We start from the raw sequence: 15,799 nt of genomic DNA, 5'->3' as shown, positions 1-15,799 counted from the left end.
TTCTACACACTTAAGGAAACCCCCAGAAAGACTGAATTTGTAAATTACTTACCAGTGTGAATAATTTGCTATTTTGAGAAAATTGTAATTATAAATGTAAAATATATGTTCTGAGTAAAAGGGGAGGGATGTGGTACCTATGGTTTTAACTAATGTGTAGTATACCTTTAAGAAGGATGTTATAATGGAAGATCACATGGTCTGCGTAACCAATAGATGATTAGCATGGGCTCACTCTGTACTTAGTGCTAGTCAGTAGTCTGCAGTGAGCAGGAGAAGTATATAGATAGAGTTTGGTTTGGAAGCACACATTAGTAGCTGCTGAGTATCATGTAAATAAACAGAATGTGTTTCACCCAAGAAGTGTCTCTATCTAAAGTACCAACTTGATCACCCCTCAACAAGCATACAATTGGGACTCACAAGCCTCAACAGCCTCCAACAACTACAAACATTGTTGAAAATAGAGACATACTATCAAGGCTTTTCATCTTGCACTCATCAGGATAGTTCGCAAAACATTACCAATAGTAAAGGGAGCAACAATTTATACTGCATGAGAAGAGAGTGCTGATTTGTTGGCAAGTGACTCTGACTGGTGAGGCACTGTCACGGACAATGCAGCATGGAACAGCTAATTGCCCAGCTTTGTTCAAATTCAAACCAACCAACCGACTGGCCAAGACATTGCCCTGGGGAATGACATAGCTGTAGCCCAAGTTTTTGTTTGGTTGAAAAAGACGCAACGTGTGGACATGCTTCTTCTGTCTGCAAAGGACAGGGCCCTGTGTTTAAATATAAGTGGCTTCCCGCATGTGTGAGTGGCATTGCGAGCCTGCCTGACAATCTTAACGTGGTTTTCAGTGTAATTCTTCTCACAATCAAGATTGTTTAGCAGACGTTGCCCAACTACAGAATCATTTGTGATAGTGAAGAGATGCAAATCAAAATGAGAAGCTCTTATAGCATAGGCAGGATATTGAGGTCGGTGAGCGGGGGGTGGGGGGGGTGGGGGGGGCAGAACTCCCGATGTCATCCCGCGCCATTTCAATTTTCAGGTTGGCGGGGGCTCAGCTGAATCAGCTGTGTGCCCGCCGTGCTGTCAACAGCCTATTGAGGCCATTTAAAAAGTAATTAAACTAGTTAATGGACCTGCCTGTCTAACCTTAAGGCTAGCGGGCAGGCGGGGAGCTCTGGCAGGCTTCAGAAAAAGCATGAAACCTTATCCACGGGCAGGATGAGGTTTCATGTAGGTTTTTAAAAATTTAATAAAAGTTTACTAAAAAGTAATGGACATGTCCCAACTCATGTGACAGTGTCACATAAGGGGACATGTCAGGAAAATTTTATTTTTGTCCATTGACCATTTTTAAATTTGGTGTCGATCTCCCTGAGGCAGCACTTAGCCCCAGGGAGATGTGTGCACTCTTTTGCATGCATGTGCGAAAGAGAGCACTCCTGGCTTAGGGAGTCCCTTTCCCCCGCCCACACAGGGAGCACATAGCGCCTTCCTGGCGGACGTCATGCCTTAATTGGCCCACCCTTGTAAAAAGGCAGCGTGTCCCCGATTGGGGGCGCCGCTTGGAGGCACGCCCACACGCTCCCACTCCTGAACTTTCCCCCCCAATGGGGGGGAAAATTCTTCCCCATGTCTATTTTTTCAGCAATGCTCAAGTTTGTAACTACCAAATGACTATCTAACTACAATCATCTTTTGTGCTCGGTATGACTCCAACCAGTGGAGTTTCCCCTCAATTGCCATTGACTCCTGTTTTGCTAGAGCTTCTTGATGCCACATTCAGTCAAATGCTGCCTGAATGTCAAGTGCAGTCACTCTCACCTCATTTCTTGAGTTCAGCTCTTTTGTCCATGTTCAGACCAAGGCTGTAATGAGGTCAGGAACTGAGAGGCCCTGGTGGAACCCAAACATAAGTGAGCAGATTATTGCTGTTTATGTGTCACTTGATAGCACTGTTCACAAACCTTCCCATCACTTTGCTGTTGCGTGAAAGTAGACTGATGGGGTGGTAATTGGCCGGGTTGGATTTGTCCTGCTTCTTGTGGACTAGAAATACCTGGGCAATTTTCCACATACCCGGGTAGATGCCAATGTTGTAGCTGTACTGGAACAGCTTTTCTAGGGGCGTGGCAAGTTCTGGAGCACAAGTCTTCAGTCCCACTGATGGAATGTTTTCAGTGCCCATAACATTTGCAATATCCAGCGTATTCAGCCATTTCTTGATGTCACACAGAGTAAATTGAACGGGCTGGAGACTGACATTTATGATGCTAGGGACCTCTGGAGGAGGCCGAGATGAATCATCCACTCGGCACTTCTGGCTGAAGATCGTTGCAAATGCTTCAGCCTTGTTTTTTGCACTGATGTGCTGGGCTCCTTCATCACTGGGAAATATTTGTGGAGCCTCCTCCTCCAATGAGTTGTTTAATTGTCCTCCACCATTCATGTCTGGATGTGGCAGGACTGCTGAGCTTAGATCTGATGTGTTGGTTGTGGTATTGCTTAGCTCTGTCTATCACTTGCTGCTTATGCTGTTTGGCATGCAAGTAGTCCTGTGTTATAACTTCATCAGGTTTACACCTCATTTTTAGATATGCCTGATGCTGCTCCTGGCATGCCCTCCTGCACTCTTCATTGAACCAGGGTTGATCCCCTGACTTGATTGTAATGGCAGTGGGAGGGATATGCCAGCTGATGACCAACAGTGCCTCATGGATGCCCAGTCTTGAGTTGCTATATCTGTTTGAAATCTATCCCAGTTAGTACGGTGGTAGTGCCATACAACACGATGGAGGGTATCCTCAACATGAAGATGGGACTTCATCTCTACAAAGATTGTGTGGTGGTCACTTCTACTAATACTGTCATGGACAGATGCATCTGTGACAGGTAGATTGGCAAGGGCGAGGTCAAGCAAGTTTTTCCCTCTTGTTGGATCTCTATCTGCTCCCAGTCTAGTCTATCAACTGTGTCCTTCAAGACTCGGCTAATATTGATCTGCAATACTTACATGAGGTGGAACTTAATACCCTCCCCTGTATTTGGTGGCTGGGAGCCATTTAAACAGGATGGAGGAAGGGGATCCTGCACATTCCTGTTTCTGCCCTAATTAAGTCCAGGACAGGAAAGCTTGTGGACACCTTTCCCACAATGCCACCAACTGAGGCCCTTATGTGGGTATTTAATGCCCACTTAAAGGTTTCACCCCACCACAGCTGGTATTCACCTAGCAGCAGGCAAGGGACTCACCATGTGGACAGCCCAAAAAGCAAACCCTGGCAGGATTGCTTGCAGTCTTCCAAGAGTCTGTGGGGCCCTTTGTTCAAAGGCACTCTGCCTGGGCAAGGGACCCAGCATTGGAAAAAGGGACCCATTAAGAGCCAGCCCCCTTCTCTTGTTGCTGACCCCCCTCCTCCCTATGATCCTCATCTTGCGACACCCATCATACCATTATTCGTCTGTGGCCTGGGTCTCTTGGTGGTCCTGGGCCTGGGGTGGATGCATTTCTGGCAGCAGTCTCTGCTCCCACTGGTGCTGCCAAGCAATGCACAAATGCTGGCCTCTGGTTGGCTGGCAGCTGTCAAGGAGTGGGATTTCCATCCCTATGGTCCTTCCATTCCTGGGGAAGTCCTGCCACTGTCCTGATTGGCACTTAATTCGTCGTGCCTTCTCAAAATGAGCTGACACTAGGCTTTCACTGGCTCACAAGATCCCTGTCACCTCCATTAAATACCATCCACTGTATACCCACCCATACATAGTGTGCAAGAGATGGCATCTTTCCCTGTTTCCAAAGGCACAAGTGGCTATAGCTTGAGGGACACATCAAGCATGGCTGACTAGGAATCTCTTCAACTCTTACCTCCTGTCAGGGACATTTTGGAGGGATTAACTGGCTGATTATCAACCTGTTTGGCTGTGTCATGTACGCTCCTTCCATGACAAGTCCTGGAGTGGGACTCAAACCCAAAGCTTATGGTTCAAAAGCAAGAGCACTACTCACTGAGCCACAAGTCCTCCACTTACACTGTATAAACCAACTAAAATGAACAAAATAAGTCACTTGTTATTAACTAATGTGAGCCCTTCAACTCTTTGAACTGGCAGGAAATGATGAAAATTCATGGGATTTTGGCTTGAACTCTCGGCTTCTTGGCATTATGCCCCAATGTGAAAGAGACAGTAGCAGCCACCATTGCTACGCTGAAACAGAGAAATTCCCCTCGCCTGTCTGTAATGTAAGCATTGCTTTCTTTACTAATTCAACTTTAAAGCATATTCCATTTCTTTAGATTCTCAGTATGTAGACATATAGACGGGTGGGGAGTATGGAACTGAAGGAATGGGATTCCGTCTAGGTTCCTGCCTGCCCTGACCTTGCAGCAATTCTACGCTGGGGTGGGCAAGGCTTCAGCCACCCTTGCCCCAATTGAGACTCTTAACTGGCCAGTTAAGGCCGTTTCCATCCCAGCTTCAATGTTTAGGCAGGGGGGTGATTTACCTGGCGTGGTAGAAGCCCGAAAAAGAACGGGCTTAGATCTTGGGTGGGAAGGGGTGGGTGGGGGGGGCGGGGGGGGGGGGGGGGGGGGTGGGGGTGGGGGTGGGGGGGTGTGGGAGCACCTCCATCAGGAAGCCCCTTCTGACTGCAGGACCCCCCAACCCAGTTAAGGTCCAGTGGCCCCTGGACCTCCCTCCCCCTCCCCCCCGTCCTCTACCCCGACATCCCAATTCCCCCCTTTGCACCGCCCCCCACCCCCCCACCCCCTCCCCCGCAGGCCTTCCATACTTCCATACCTTCCCTGCCCTTGGACCCCTTAAACTTATCTTGTCCCCTGGTCCCAGTACTTAGGCTTAGGCACCTTCATGCACTTCCTCTTCAGTCTACTGCAGCTCCAGTCACTGCAGGAACTGGAGGGCTACCGGCCAGTCAGATTGGCCGGCAGCTCTCTAAGTTGGAACTTCCTCTTGAGTGAGGGGTTGAAGTCCTGCCTGCAGCCAACTGACGCTCATTTGAGCGTGAAATGACTGCGAGGCACTCAGTCCTTGCTGACCCTTTGGATAGTGGGAAGGGAGACTCCGCCATCTGAAAAATTCAGGCCATTGTTTATCACTTTGTTTCTGGCACAGTTGGATAATGCAAGTCCTCCGGAATGTAGGCCAACCTTCTTTAAATGAACTTTTTGACCTGTCCATTAGTGTGTGAGAATTCAGGAATTTTCCAGCCTTTGGATCTACACCATAGACATCATGCAACCATGTCAGAGCTTTAAAAGATACAGTATGTGATAGAGTCAAATCCTGTCACATCAGTTGCCAAGAAATGTTATACTTGGCTTCTATAAAGGGCAAAGAAAATATGCAGTACATTTAATCACTTAATAGTTCTGCCTAAACAAATACAATGGAAATTTTGAATAAAAGCATATTTCACTCAAATTTGATTAGTCTGAAAATATGGAACTAGTGCCAGTAATTAACATTGGGGTTCTCCTAATTTCTGCCCATAACCTGATGGGAATAAACTCTGAAGGATGGTGTAAACAGCCATTTACACATTTCTCTGAGATTTCCATTGTCCTCCTGCTACAGGTACAGCAAGAAATTGGGTAAACCCTGTGGAAATCCTGCTCCTAGAGATTTGGGGTACAAGATGATTAAGAATTTGTATTTCCCCAGATCAAACTAATAAGCAATTAATGTAAGTGGAGTTGCTGATATCATGTGTATTGTCTTTCCCTCTGGGGACTTTCCCCTTTACTTACACATGGAGAATTCAGGCACAGGTTGGCAAGTGTCAAGGCTTTAGTGATACCCAAGTAGGTAGGTACTTCTAGAGTTTAATCAGGAAAAATACACACAAAACAATGGTAAGCTTCTCACTGACAGTCCAGGTCGGTCCTCGCTTAACAGGGCATGGACTTGCAGGTTTGTTTAGAACCAGATGGATCAAGTGACGCTCTACCCTTCCAGATCCCATCAATGCACCCAACTGCTTGGTCAATCATCATCGGCGCCCTGGATGCTTTGCACTTAGTTGGATCAGCTGATGGATTATCAAGACCACAGGGGTATTTTCTCTGTTCCAATCCCTCGTTGTCATATGTGCTAAAATTTTGGGGATACAGTATATAAGTCATTTCAGCCATGGTAATACACCTGGGTAAAATGGTAACACTGGGTCAATTGTTTCCAAAGCTCTCCAATGGGATTTTTCTCAGGTTTCATTGAAGAACATACTATTCATGGGCATTGGCTCAGATCTGCTTAACAATGAGAAATAACAAAATCTAGACATTAACAACATACTTCTAAATAAGGTAGAGACACAGGTAGTCAACCAGGTTTTTAAACAGAAAGCTGCAACACAATTGTAAGACTAAGAACGTTAACATCCAAGAGGATAGGTAATTCATTGATGTGGGGATGTGTATGTAGGATTATTGGTTATTATTAGGATTTTTTTATTATTACAGGAAGACAAATTGTATTGATTGAATTAAGTTAGCCTGATCAAAACTGTTGCTCAGTTTGTTAACTTGCTGCAGATAATTTTTGACCATTAATTCAAATGGTTGGATAACCATATGTAGCCTGGATTTCCAGTTTGTGCTCATTAGCTCCCAGCAATTGTGTAAAGCCCAAAAATTACTCCTATCATCTCTAGGAATTTTCCATTTACTCTTAAATAAATACAAACTAGCTACCAGGAGACATCGGTGACTATCCAGGCTTGATTCCCCTTGTCTAATCTCTTGCTAGGAGAAGCACAACTCTCCACTTCTGCATTCGACATGGCTCAGAACAGGAAGTGGGACTTGAACCTACATCAGTCCTTGTTCTGTCCTGACTCAAGAATAAAAACGAATCTGAAACACTTGAAATTGTGAGGAAATTTCAGAGCACTGGCTGGTCACCTCTTTTATCAGAGTTATATTTACCCGAAGCTCTGAAGAAGAATCACACGGACTCGAAACGTGAACTCTGTCTTTCTCTCCACAGAGGCTGTCAGGTCTGCTGAGTTTTTCCAGCATGTTTTGTTTTTGTTTCAGATTTCTAGCAGCCACAGTATTTTGCCTTTATATTTAGCTGAGGTTGCCAGCATCATTTTCTTGTGCAAAATAGAACACTCTCTCAAAATCACCTAAAATAGTTGACTTGGTTGGGTGGTTCACTGAATAGATCAGTGAAAAGATGATACCCAGTGCAAAAGAGGAACAATAAAACTTACACAGCTAAATTATCTTTATCATCATAAATTTCTTCTCCTTTTCTTTCCGAAATGGCATGAGTAGTTGGTTGTCTAACCCAAGAATGCTCAGATAATGACAAGATTACTTTTATTGGAGGGTTCGTTGTTCTAGCAATTTCCTGACAGTAATTTATTTTGGACAGAGATAGGGGCTGGTGTTGCTGAATTAATAGTTGGTTTAGTAATGGCGATTTAGCTTGCATTTCTGCTGAAAAGAAATGATAAATAACAGTTGAAAAGAAACCAAACTAAGGTTTAATTAAGTTGCAGAATTAGAATGACGTTTTAAATGTGATTGCTTCTGTGTTAGGAAAATGAAAATCTAGGTTTACTTCTTGAGAGTACCAGAATGACCTTATATAGACACCTTAGTCATTGTGGCTGTGAGGGAAATGGTCAGAACCTTTTGCTGAACCCATGGTAATAAACATAAGTGTTAAATTTATTTTAAATTAAGTTAATGGGATGGAGGGTGTGGTCTCCAACTCCAGAACCACCAACTTATCAGGAATCACTTCTTCACGCAAGGAGTGATCAACACTTCGAATGAGATTCCGGATGGAGTGATGGAGACAAAAACTGTGGGTTCACTAATATGATGATTAGATGTAGAAATGTGGGGATCGTAGGGATTTTCTGGATGGATGATCTGCCTCAACAAAAATGATTGTGCAGTCCTGTGATATTTGATGTTAAGGCACTAATAATTTGTCTATCTGATCTCTGAAGGGATCAGATCCTAGAATTGCTGCCAACAATTCTATTAGTGCTGATTTTTCCATTCTAATTGTCAAGGTATTGACTCACAGTAGGGTGCAGATAGAAAACACCTGCTCCCACAAGTACTGGTGGTATCTTGTCCAAATGGCCAATTTGCTTATCAGAGCAAACTCTTTCTCTCCATACGCATCATAGCCAAGGCTGATCTCTTCTTACCCATTAACCATGCATGCACAACTTCCAACAACAGCCCCTGGATGAGCAGGGCCATGCTTCAATTTTCCCTAGACCACAGATGCTAAGATTAATTTGAATATCCCAGCAAAGATCAGCTAAGTCAGAGACTCAAACAGCTGACATTTTAGTGTGTACTGTCTATGCTCCATCAGGCCTTGACTTGCAAGGCTGTTGGAGATGGTATGAGTGGTGCAGATGGAATAGAAAATTGATTTTAATGTCTGTTTTGCAGAGTGGAAAGGGAAGAAAGGGAAGGGAAAGTGAAGGGGAGATTGGTTTTAGAGAATTAGCATCATCTCTTTTCAGCTTTAAGACTTTGTCTTATATTCATACCAGGTAGAAAGAAAGAAAGAAAATGTCATTGGGCTATGGTGTTCAACTCTCAATGCTTTGGATTTTTTATTAGATCTGCTTTGGAATGAAAACTGATCCACAGGGCTGGGTTTTCATCGAGTTGGGAGACACAATGTGAGAGGTGAGGTGGGGGGTGGGGGGCATGGCAATGGGGGGCAGGTATAAATGACGATCCTCTTGGCTGAAGCCTAGACATCCACTAGAATACTGAAGTACCTGAGTCCCAGGAAAAACATTGCTTGATTGACATCTCTTGACCTCTGATCTCTTCTGCCAATTACATAATGTTTATTTACACAGGATAAAGAGATTTCATGTGTTTGTACTTTCGGCTATTGACACTTCAAAGGATCTGGATTTTATTGGTCTTCAGTAAAAAGGAGGAATTTTTAAAATAAAGTTATGAATGAATGAAAATTTTTTAAAGGCTTTTTTTACACATCCTGTTGACACTGTAGGGTTCATTGATTCTATACAGTGTCTAGTGGGTGAATGGGCAGGTAAGTGCCATTGTTTGGCATGCGGGCATGAGGGGCCATAGGGGTGGGTGGGGGAACATACCTTGGCATGGGGGATGCATAAGGTTGTGTGGATGGGGCATGGAAGTGTGTGAATTGTGAGGGAGTGTGAGGGCTAGAGGGTCTTAATTTTTTTCATTATAACTGGGACAAAGTCCCACAGCACCCAAGACTGGCTTTTTAAACAGCCTCCCTCAGCACCCAAATTCTTCCACAGATTGGCTGGTCAGACTCCAGCCCCCATCTATTTCTGCAGAGTGAAAATCCTGTCTTCCTAGCACTTTCTCCTGAGGCAGGTAGGCCAAGTCAGAAATTCTTGAGGGTTCACAGGAAACACCTTCACCCAAAGAGCAGTAAGAATGTCGAATATGCTACCAGAGGAAGTGATTGGATCAAATAATATAGATACATTTAAAGGGAGGCTAGATAATCATATGAGAGAAAAGGGGAGAAATGAGGAAAGATGGGAGGAGGCTCAAGTGGAGCATAAATGTCAGCCTGGATTGATTGGGCTGAATGGCCTGTTTCTGTGCTACATATCCAATGTAATTTTCAATTGGGTATGCATGTGAGAGTGGAGGAGAGGGAAATCTTAATATGATAGGAACATTCACCAGCACTCTCCAAAAGCAATTGTCATGTGCTTGCAGATGTACCATATTAGCTCCCAACAGGTAGGAAAACATATGTGCTGTCCCTGGCAGGAGTCCTTCAGTGGTATCAGTAGCAATTGCCAATGTATCTTGGGACGTCTTGCTACATTAAAAATCTTCTTTAAATCTCAGTTGTTACCTCTGCAATGGAAGGTGGGTGGACATAATGTTTCTTCCCCTGTTTGTTAGTCTTTTTGTCTTTGAACAATATTAACGGCGCAATTGTCTCCGTTTTTTGTGGTCCATCCAAACTTATGGTTGCGGATAAGCAAATTGGCCAGGTGGCCTTTGCATTTTTCATCAAACCTCATCCAAGGGCAGGATAAAATTTCCATTATAAAATAAAAATAAATATCTGTGGGCAGCATTTTTATCAGCTATATTTTCAGGTGATAGATTAGGATGCATGGACATTTTTTTCAGATTTTTAAAGCTTACTTTTAGCATTTTCAGGTCTACAGTTCCCTAATGCAGCTGTCTGCCTTCAGGGAGCTATCTCACAGCACTCACCCGCACCCGTGGGAAAGCCATCACCCCTGCCCCGGAACCACCTTGGCAACGCTGAGCTTTCCGGTGTGCGTTTCATGCTGGCTGTTAATTGGCCAGCCAACGTGAAATCGCAGTTTTGGTTGGGGGCCCGTTTCCCGACTCCTCTTGGGCCCACCTAAGGTCAAATTCAGGCCAATGTCTCATAAATGAGCCCTAGGAGAACTGGAACCAATGGGAATCGGGGGGTGGGGGGTGGGGGGGAACTCTCCGCTGGTTGGAGTCATACCTAGCACAAAGGAAGATGGTTGTGGTTGTTGGAGGTCAGTCATCTCAGCTCCAGGACATCACTGCAGGGATTACACACGGTAGTGACCTGGGCCTAACCATCTCAGCTGCTTCATCAATGACCTTCCTTCCATCATAAGGTCAGAAGTGGGGATGTTCGCTGACGATTTCACAATGTTCAATGCAAATCATGACTCCTCAGATGCTGAAGCAGTCCATGTCCAAATGCGGCAAGACCGGGACAATATCCAGGCTTGGGCTGAAAGTGGCAAGTAACAGTCACATCACTCAAGGCAATGACCATTTTCAATGTTGTTCAATGGCAATACCAACATTGAAACTCCCACTATCAACATCTGGGTGTTGACCAGAAACTGAGCTGGACTAGCCATATAAATACTGTGGCTACAAGAGTGGGTCAGAGGCTAGGAATCCTGCAATGAGTAACTCACCTCCTGACTCCCCAAAGCCTGTCCACCATCTTCAAACCAGGAATGTAATGGAATACTCCCCACTTGCCTGGATGAGTGCAGCTCCCACAACACTGAAGAAGCTTGACACTGTCCAGGACAAAGCAGCCCACTCGATTGGCACCACATCCACTAACATTCACTTCCTCCACCACCGACGCACAGTAGCGGCAGTGCGTACCCTCTATTAGGTGCACTGCAGGAATTCACCAAGGTTCCTTCGACAGCAACTTCCAAATCCACTACCAATACCATCCAGAAGGACAAGGGCAGCAGATAGATGGGAACACCACCACCTGGAAGTTCCCCTTCAAGTCATTCACCATCCTTACTTGGAAATATATCGCAGTTCCTTCACTGTCGCTGGGTTAAAATCCTGGAACTCCCCCCTAACAGCTCTGTGGGTGTACGTACACCACATGGACTGCAGTGGTTTAAGCACGCAGCTCACCACCACCTTCTCAAGGGCAACTAGGAATGGGCAATAAATGCTGGCCCAGCCAACGAAGCCCACATCCCGTGAATGAATAATAAAAAATACTGCCTATCCCTAACTGGCCTCATGTTTCCTCAGTGAGATGTAAGCTGTTAATAGAAGGATTTATTTTTTTCAGCTTTGTAGTTATAGACCATCCACCAGACAGGGAAAGCCTCAAGGAAGAGCTGTGTAATTGTAATAACACTGAGTTCATACAGCGTGGCGGAGGTATGCGCTCCACTGAGTGCCCTCTTCAATTGTTACTGTTGTGTTCTATAACAAACTTACTGCTTGTTTACAAATTGGTATGCGTGAGTTAAGGAATCACTTGACTTTACTGTAAGATGGTAGACGTTATAAGCAAAACTTTGGCAACTCATGACATATCTGTCATCTTCCCTCCAATGGGCGAAGGTCTTTTTATCCTTGAACTTCTATGACCAGTTTTATTTCTTCTCCCAAATGCTGTCAGCATCCAACCACAGTGTTTAGAATCGTCTTTTTAAACAAGCATGTTATATACAAATCCAGGGTGATCGCTGGCCTTTCTGTAAGCCGACATAAGTTTGTGGTACTTAAAATGAGGATATGCCAAATTTACATTTAAGTTTCATTTTATCTCAGTTGTTTACTACCAGAATTTTGTAATATCTTAGCCACAATTATAAGACGACAGTTGCAGTCATGTAGCAAAGGCTTACAAGTGTCGTTGAATTCACTCTAAATAACTCTTCTTAATTTTTCATGCCAATGAATCACAATGTTGAATCATATCTGGCAGCCAAATTTAGAATAGTCCTTTATTCCTCCTTTGTGAGGGAACTGTTCGCAGCAGATCTTTACTCTGGAACTGAGCTGATTTGCCAAACTGCTGAATAAGTCTGAATTTGAGTAGGGCGAGATCCTGTAAAGGATTAACACATTTTATCTTGAATCCAGCCCTGAGCTGTAAGGATACAGTAGAGGTGCCATTTGCAGGAGGAGCTTCTCGTACAGGGCTGTATCCTATCACGTTCTACTGCTAACATTCTGCTGGGTGATGGAATTACCCAAGTCTTTCCCTCTCTACTGACTGAGTCAGTGTGAGCTTGAGGCGTGCTTTACCAGTTTCCAATGTGTGTGGCACAGATTGTCCATGATCTAAAGCAAATTGATGCTTAAATGGCATACTTTTAAAATATCTTCAGAACGTGGGCTCATTCTTAATTGCTCTTGAGAATCTGGTGCTGGGCTTTCTTCTTGACCGCTGCAGTCCATGTAGTGTGGGTACTTGTGCAATGCTTTTGGCAGAACAGACTCAATGAGCCATATGGCCTACTCATGCTCCTATTTTTTGTGTTCTTGTGAATTCCAGAAATTTGACCCAGTGATGTTAAAGGACTGACAATATATGCCCAAGCCAGGAGGGTGTATGACTTTGGGAGGGAACTTGGAGGAGGTGGTGTTAGGGACATAGGAATATAGGAGCAGGAGTAGGCCATGTGGGCAGTTGAGTCTGCTCCGCCATTCAAATAGATCATGGCTGATCGTCTACCTCAACACTACTTTCTCATATCGCTATAACACTATTCCCATATCCCTTGATGTCATTCGTATCCAGAAATCTATCAATTTCTGTCTTGAACATGCTCAATGATTGAGCTTCCACAGCTCACTGGGTAGAGAATTCCGAAGAGTCACCACCCCCAGGCACTTGATGCTCTTGTCCTTCTAGGTACTAGAGGTCATGAGCTTGGGAGGTGCTGACAAAGAAGCCTTGGCAACTGGCTGCAGTGAATATTGTAGATAATACATGCTGCAACAATGGTCCTCTGGTGGTGGAAGGATTGAAAGTTTAAACTTGTGGGTGGGTTGCCAATCAGGTAGACTGCTTTGCCCTGAATTGTGCTGAGATTCTTGACTGTTGTAACAGCTGCATCATCTAGACAAGGGGAAAGCACTCCATCACAATTCCAAGCAGTGAGTTTTAAGAGGATCTAGATAGTCAGGCCGTTAGCCACTCAGTGTACAATACCCAGCCTCAGACATGCTCCAATAGGCACGGTATTTATGTGAGTTGAGTTTCTGCTCAATGGGGAGCTCAGGGGACTCATTATATGAGGCATTGCCAATGGAAATGTAGACTGAGCAATCATCAGCAAACAGCCTCACTTCTGACCTTATATGCAGGATGAGACAGCTAAAGATAGAAGGCCTAGGGCATTGTCCTGAAGGACTGCAGCAGTGATATCCTGGAGCTCAGATAAGTGACCTCCAATAATCACAACTTCCTTTGTGCCAGGTATGACTTCAACCTGGGGAGAGTTTCCCTACCCCCATCCCCATTAATTTAAGTTTTACTAAATTCTAAAGCTCCTTGGTGCCCCACTCATTTTGATATCAAGGGCTATCATTCTCACCTCTGCAATTCAGTTTTGTGGCTATGTTTAAAAGAGAACAAAAATAGACAGAAATGCATTTATATTATGCCTTCCACAACCTCAGGATGCCTCAAAGCATTTTACAGCCAACATGTAAAAAAATACATTTTTGAAGTGTAGTCACTGTTGTAATGTAGAAATGATGTCATTTTTAAAATAATCTTTAGAATGACCGACCTAAATGGAGTTGGTGTGTTTGGTAACCACTTTGGTGCCTTCGCAGGTGGTGTGTTTGGCCAGTTCCCATGGCAGCATGAGGCGGACATTGCTCTGGACCTCCCTGGTAGAGATGATGTGGCCCTTGTTGTAGTGAATGAGGTGCGAGGCCTCAGAGGTGATGTACACAAAAATGTCAGCAACGAAGAAGTTCATAACGCTCATGGCCTTGGACAAGATCCTGGTGGAAGGGTGGTCCTGGGTCAGCACCCTGTACACGTAAGTGGAGTAGCTCTGTTTGCGAGGCTTCCCCTGCTTCTTGGGCGAATTCTTGGTGACTTTAGTTAGCGACTGTTTCAACACCTTGCGGGACGTACCGCCCTTAAACGCAGCTGCCACCTCAGGCATTCAACTCGACTTGGACCACCGCAAATCAGTTGTAATGGACCAAAGCTGTAACGAGATCTGGAGCCAAATGGTCCTTACAGAGCATTGCTAGACCGATTTTTGGTGAATAGCACTGTTGATGACTTGCTTCAACATTGTTCTGGTAATTGAGAGGAGGTTGATGGAGTGGCAACTTGTCGAGTAACTGGAGATGGTGGGGTCTCACGTGGAGGCTGAGATAGATCATTCGCTCAGCACATCTGGCTGAAGGTGGTCATAAATGCTTCAAAACTGCCTTTTGTACTCAAGAGCTGGCCGCCACCCATCATTGAGGATGGGGTGTGTTCATGGAGCTTCCTCTTCCTGTTAATTACTTTATTGTTCTCTATCATTGATGCCTTAATGTAGCAGGGTTGTAGACCTTTGATGTGATCTTTTGATTGTGGGAAGTTTCAGATCCCCCCCCCATCACATGCTGTTTTTGCTATTGAGTTTAACCACATGGGCACTTCATTTTCATGTGCTCTCAGCACGCTGTTCTGCTCTCCTCATTGAATCGAGATTGGCCACCTGGTTTGATGATGATAGATGGGTGAGGAACATGCCAAGCCATAAGCAAACAGATTGTAGTGCCACACAATTCTACTGTGGCTGATGGTCCATAAAACCTTCTGGATGTTTAGTTTTGAGCTGCTAGATCTCTTCTGAATCCAGTCACTGACTTAAAGCAATACTGACTGGAAAATAAAAATGCAAATTTCAGCATTCTAATAATAATTCATATGGGATGTTTTAGTACTCTATGACTGGCTGCATGGTCTTACCAGCAGCAGAAATTAGTTTGGACTTCTGCCTGTGCTACGTCTTGCACTATGATTGCAGTCTAAACACTTAACCTGCCAGAAAACATGATCTCTGAAAAATCTCAATGAGTGGAAGGGAAAATCAATCTCTAGTTTTATGTCAGAAGTTGGAAACATATAGTGATTAGTGTGCCCAATCAGTGATAAATTATTGGGAAATTGGCTGAGTGGTAGGAAACAGAGAGTAGGGATAATGGGTGGTCTCTAATTGACAGGATGTGACTAGTGATTTCCCACAGGGACCTGTGAGTTACAAGGATCCACTCCTAGACTTGAGCATAAAAATTAAGGCTGACACTCCGGTGTGGCTCTGAGGAAGTGCTGCTCTGTTGGAGATGCTGTCTTTTGGTTCAGATCTTACGCCATGGCCCCGTCTGCTCTCTCAGGTAGACATGTAAAATCCCATGATATAATTTTGAAAAAGAGCTGGGGTGTTATCCCTGATGTCCTGGTCAATATTCATCCCTCAATCAACATCATAAAAACAGATTACCTGGTCGT

The 15,799-nt window shown here is 44.5% G+C and overlaps 1 protein-coding gene across 1 annotated transcript; it reads right to left on the bottom strand.

The window, feature by feature from the left end:
- Positions 1 to 14,069: 14,069 nt before the first annotated feature.
- On the bottom strand, positions 14,070 to 14,456 carry LOC121277717 (histone H2B type 1-A-like). The gene has a single exon (XM_041187351.1). The coding sequence runs from the start codon at positions 14,454 to 14,456 to the stop codon at positions 14,070 to 14,072; it is 387 nt and encodes a 128-aa protein (XP_041043285.1).
- Positions 14,457 to 15,799: the final 1,343 nt, after the last annotated feature.

The sequence above is a fragment of the Carcharodon carcharias genome, chromosome 5 (assembly GCF_017639515.1).
Source record: "Carcharodon carcharias isolate sCarCar2 chromosome 5, sCarCar2.pri, whole genome shotgun sequence".
NCBI classification, from domain to species: domain Eukaryota; kingdom Metazoa; phylum Chordata; class Chondrichthyes; order Lamniformes; family Lamnidae; genus Carcharodon; species Carcharodon carcharias.
The sequence above is the reverse complement of the archived record's forward strand: the minus strand, read 5'-3'. Positions and strand labels throughout refer to the sequence as shown.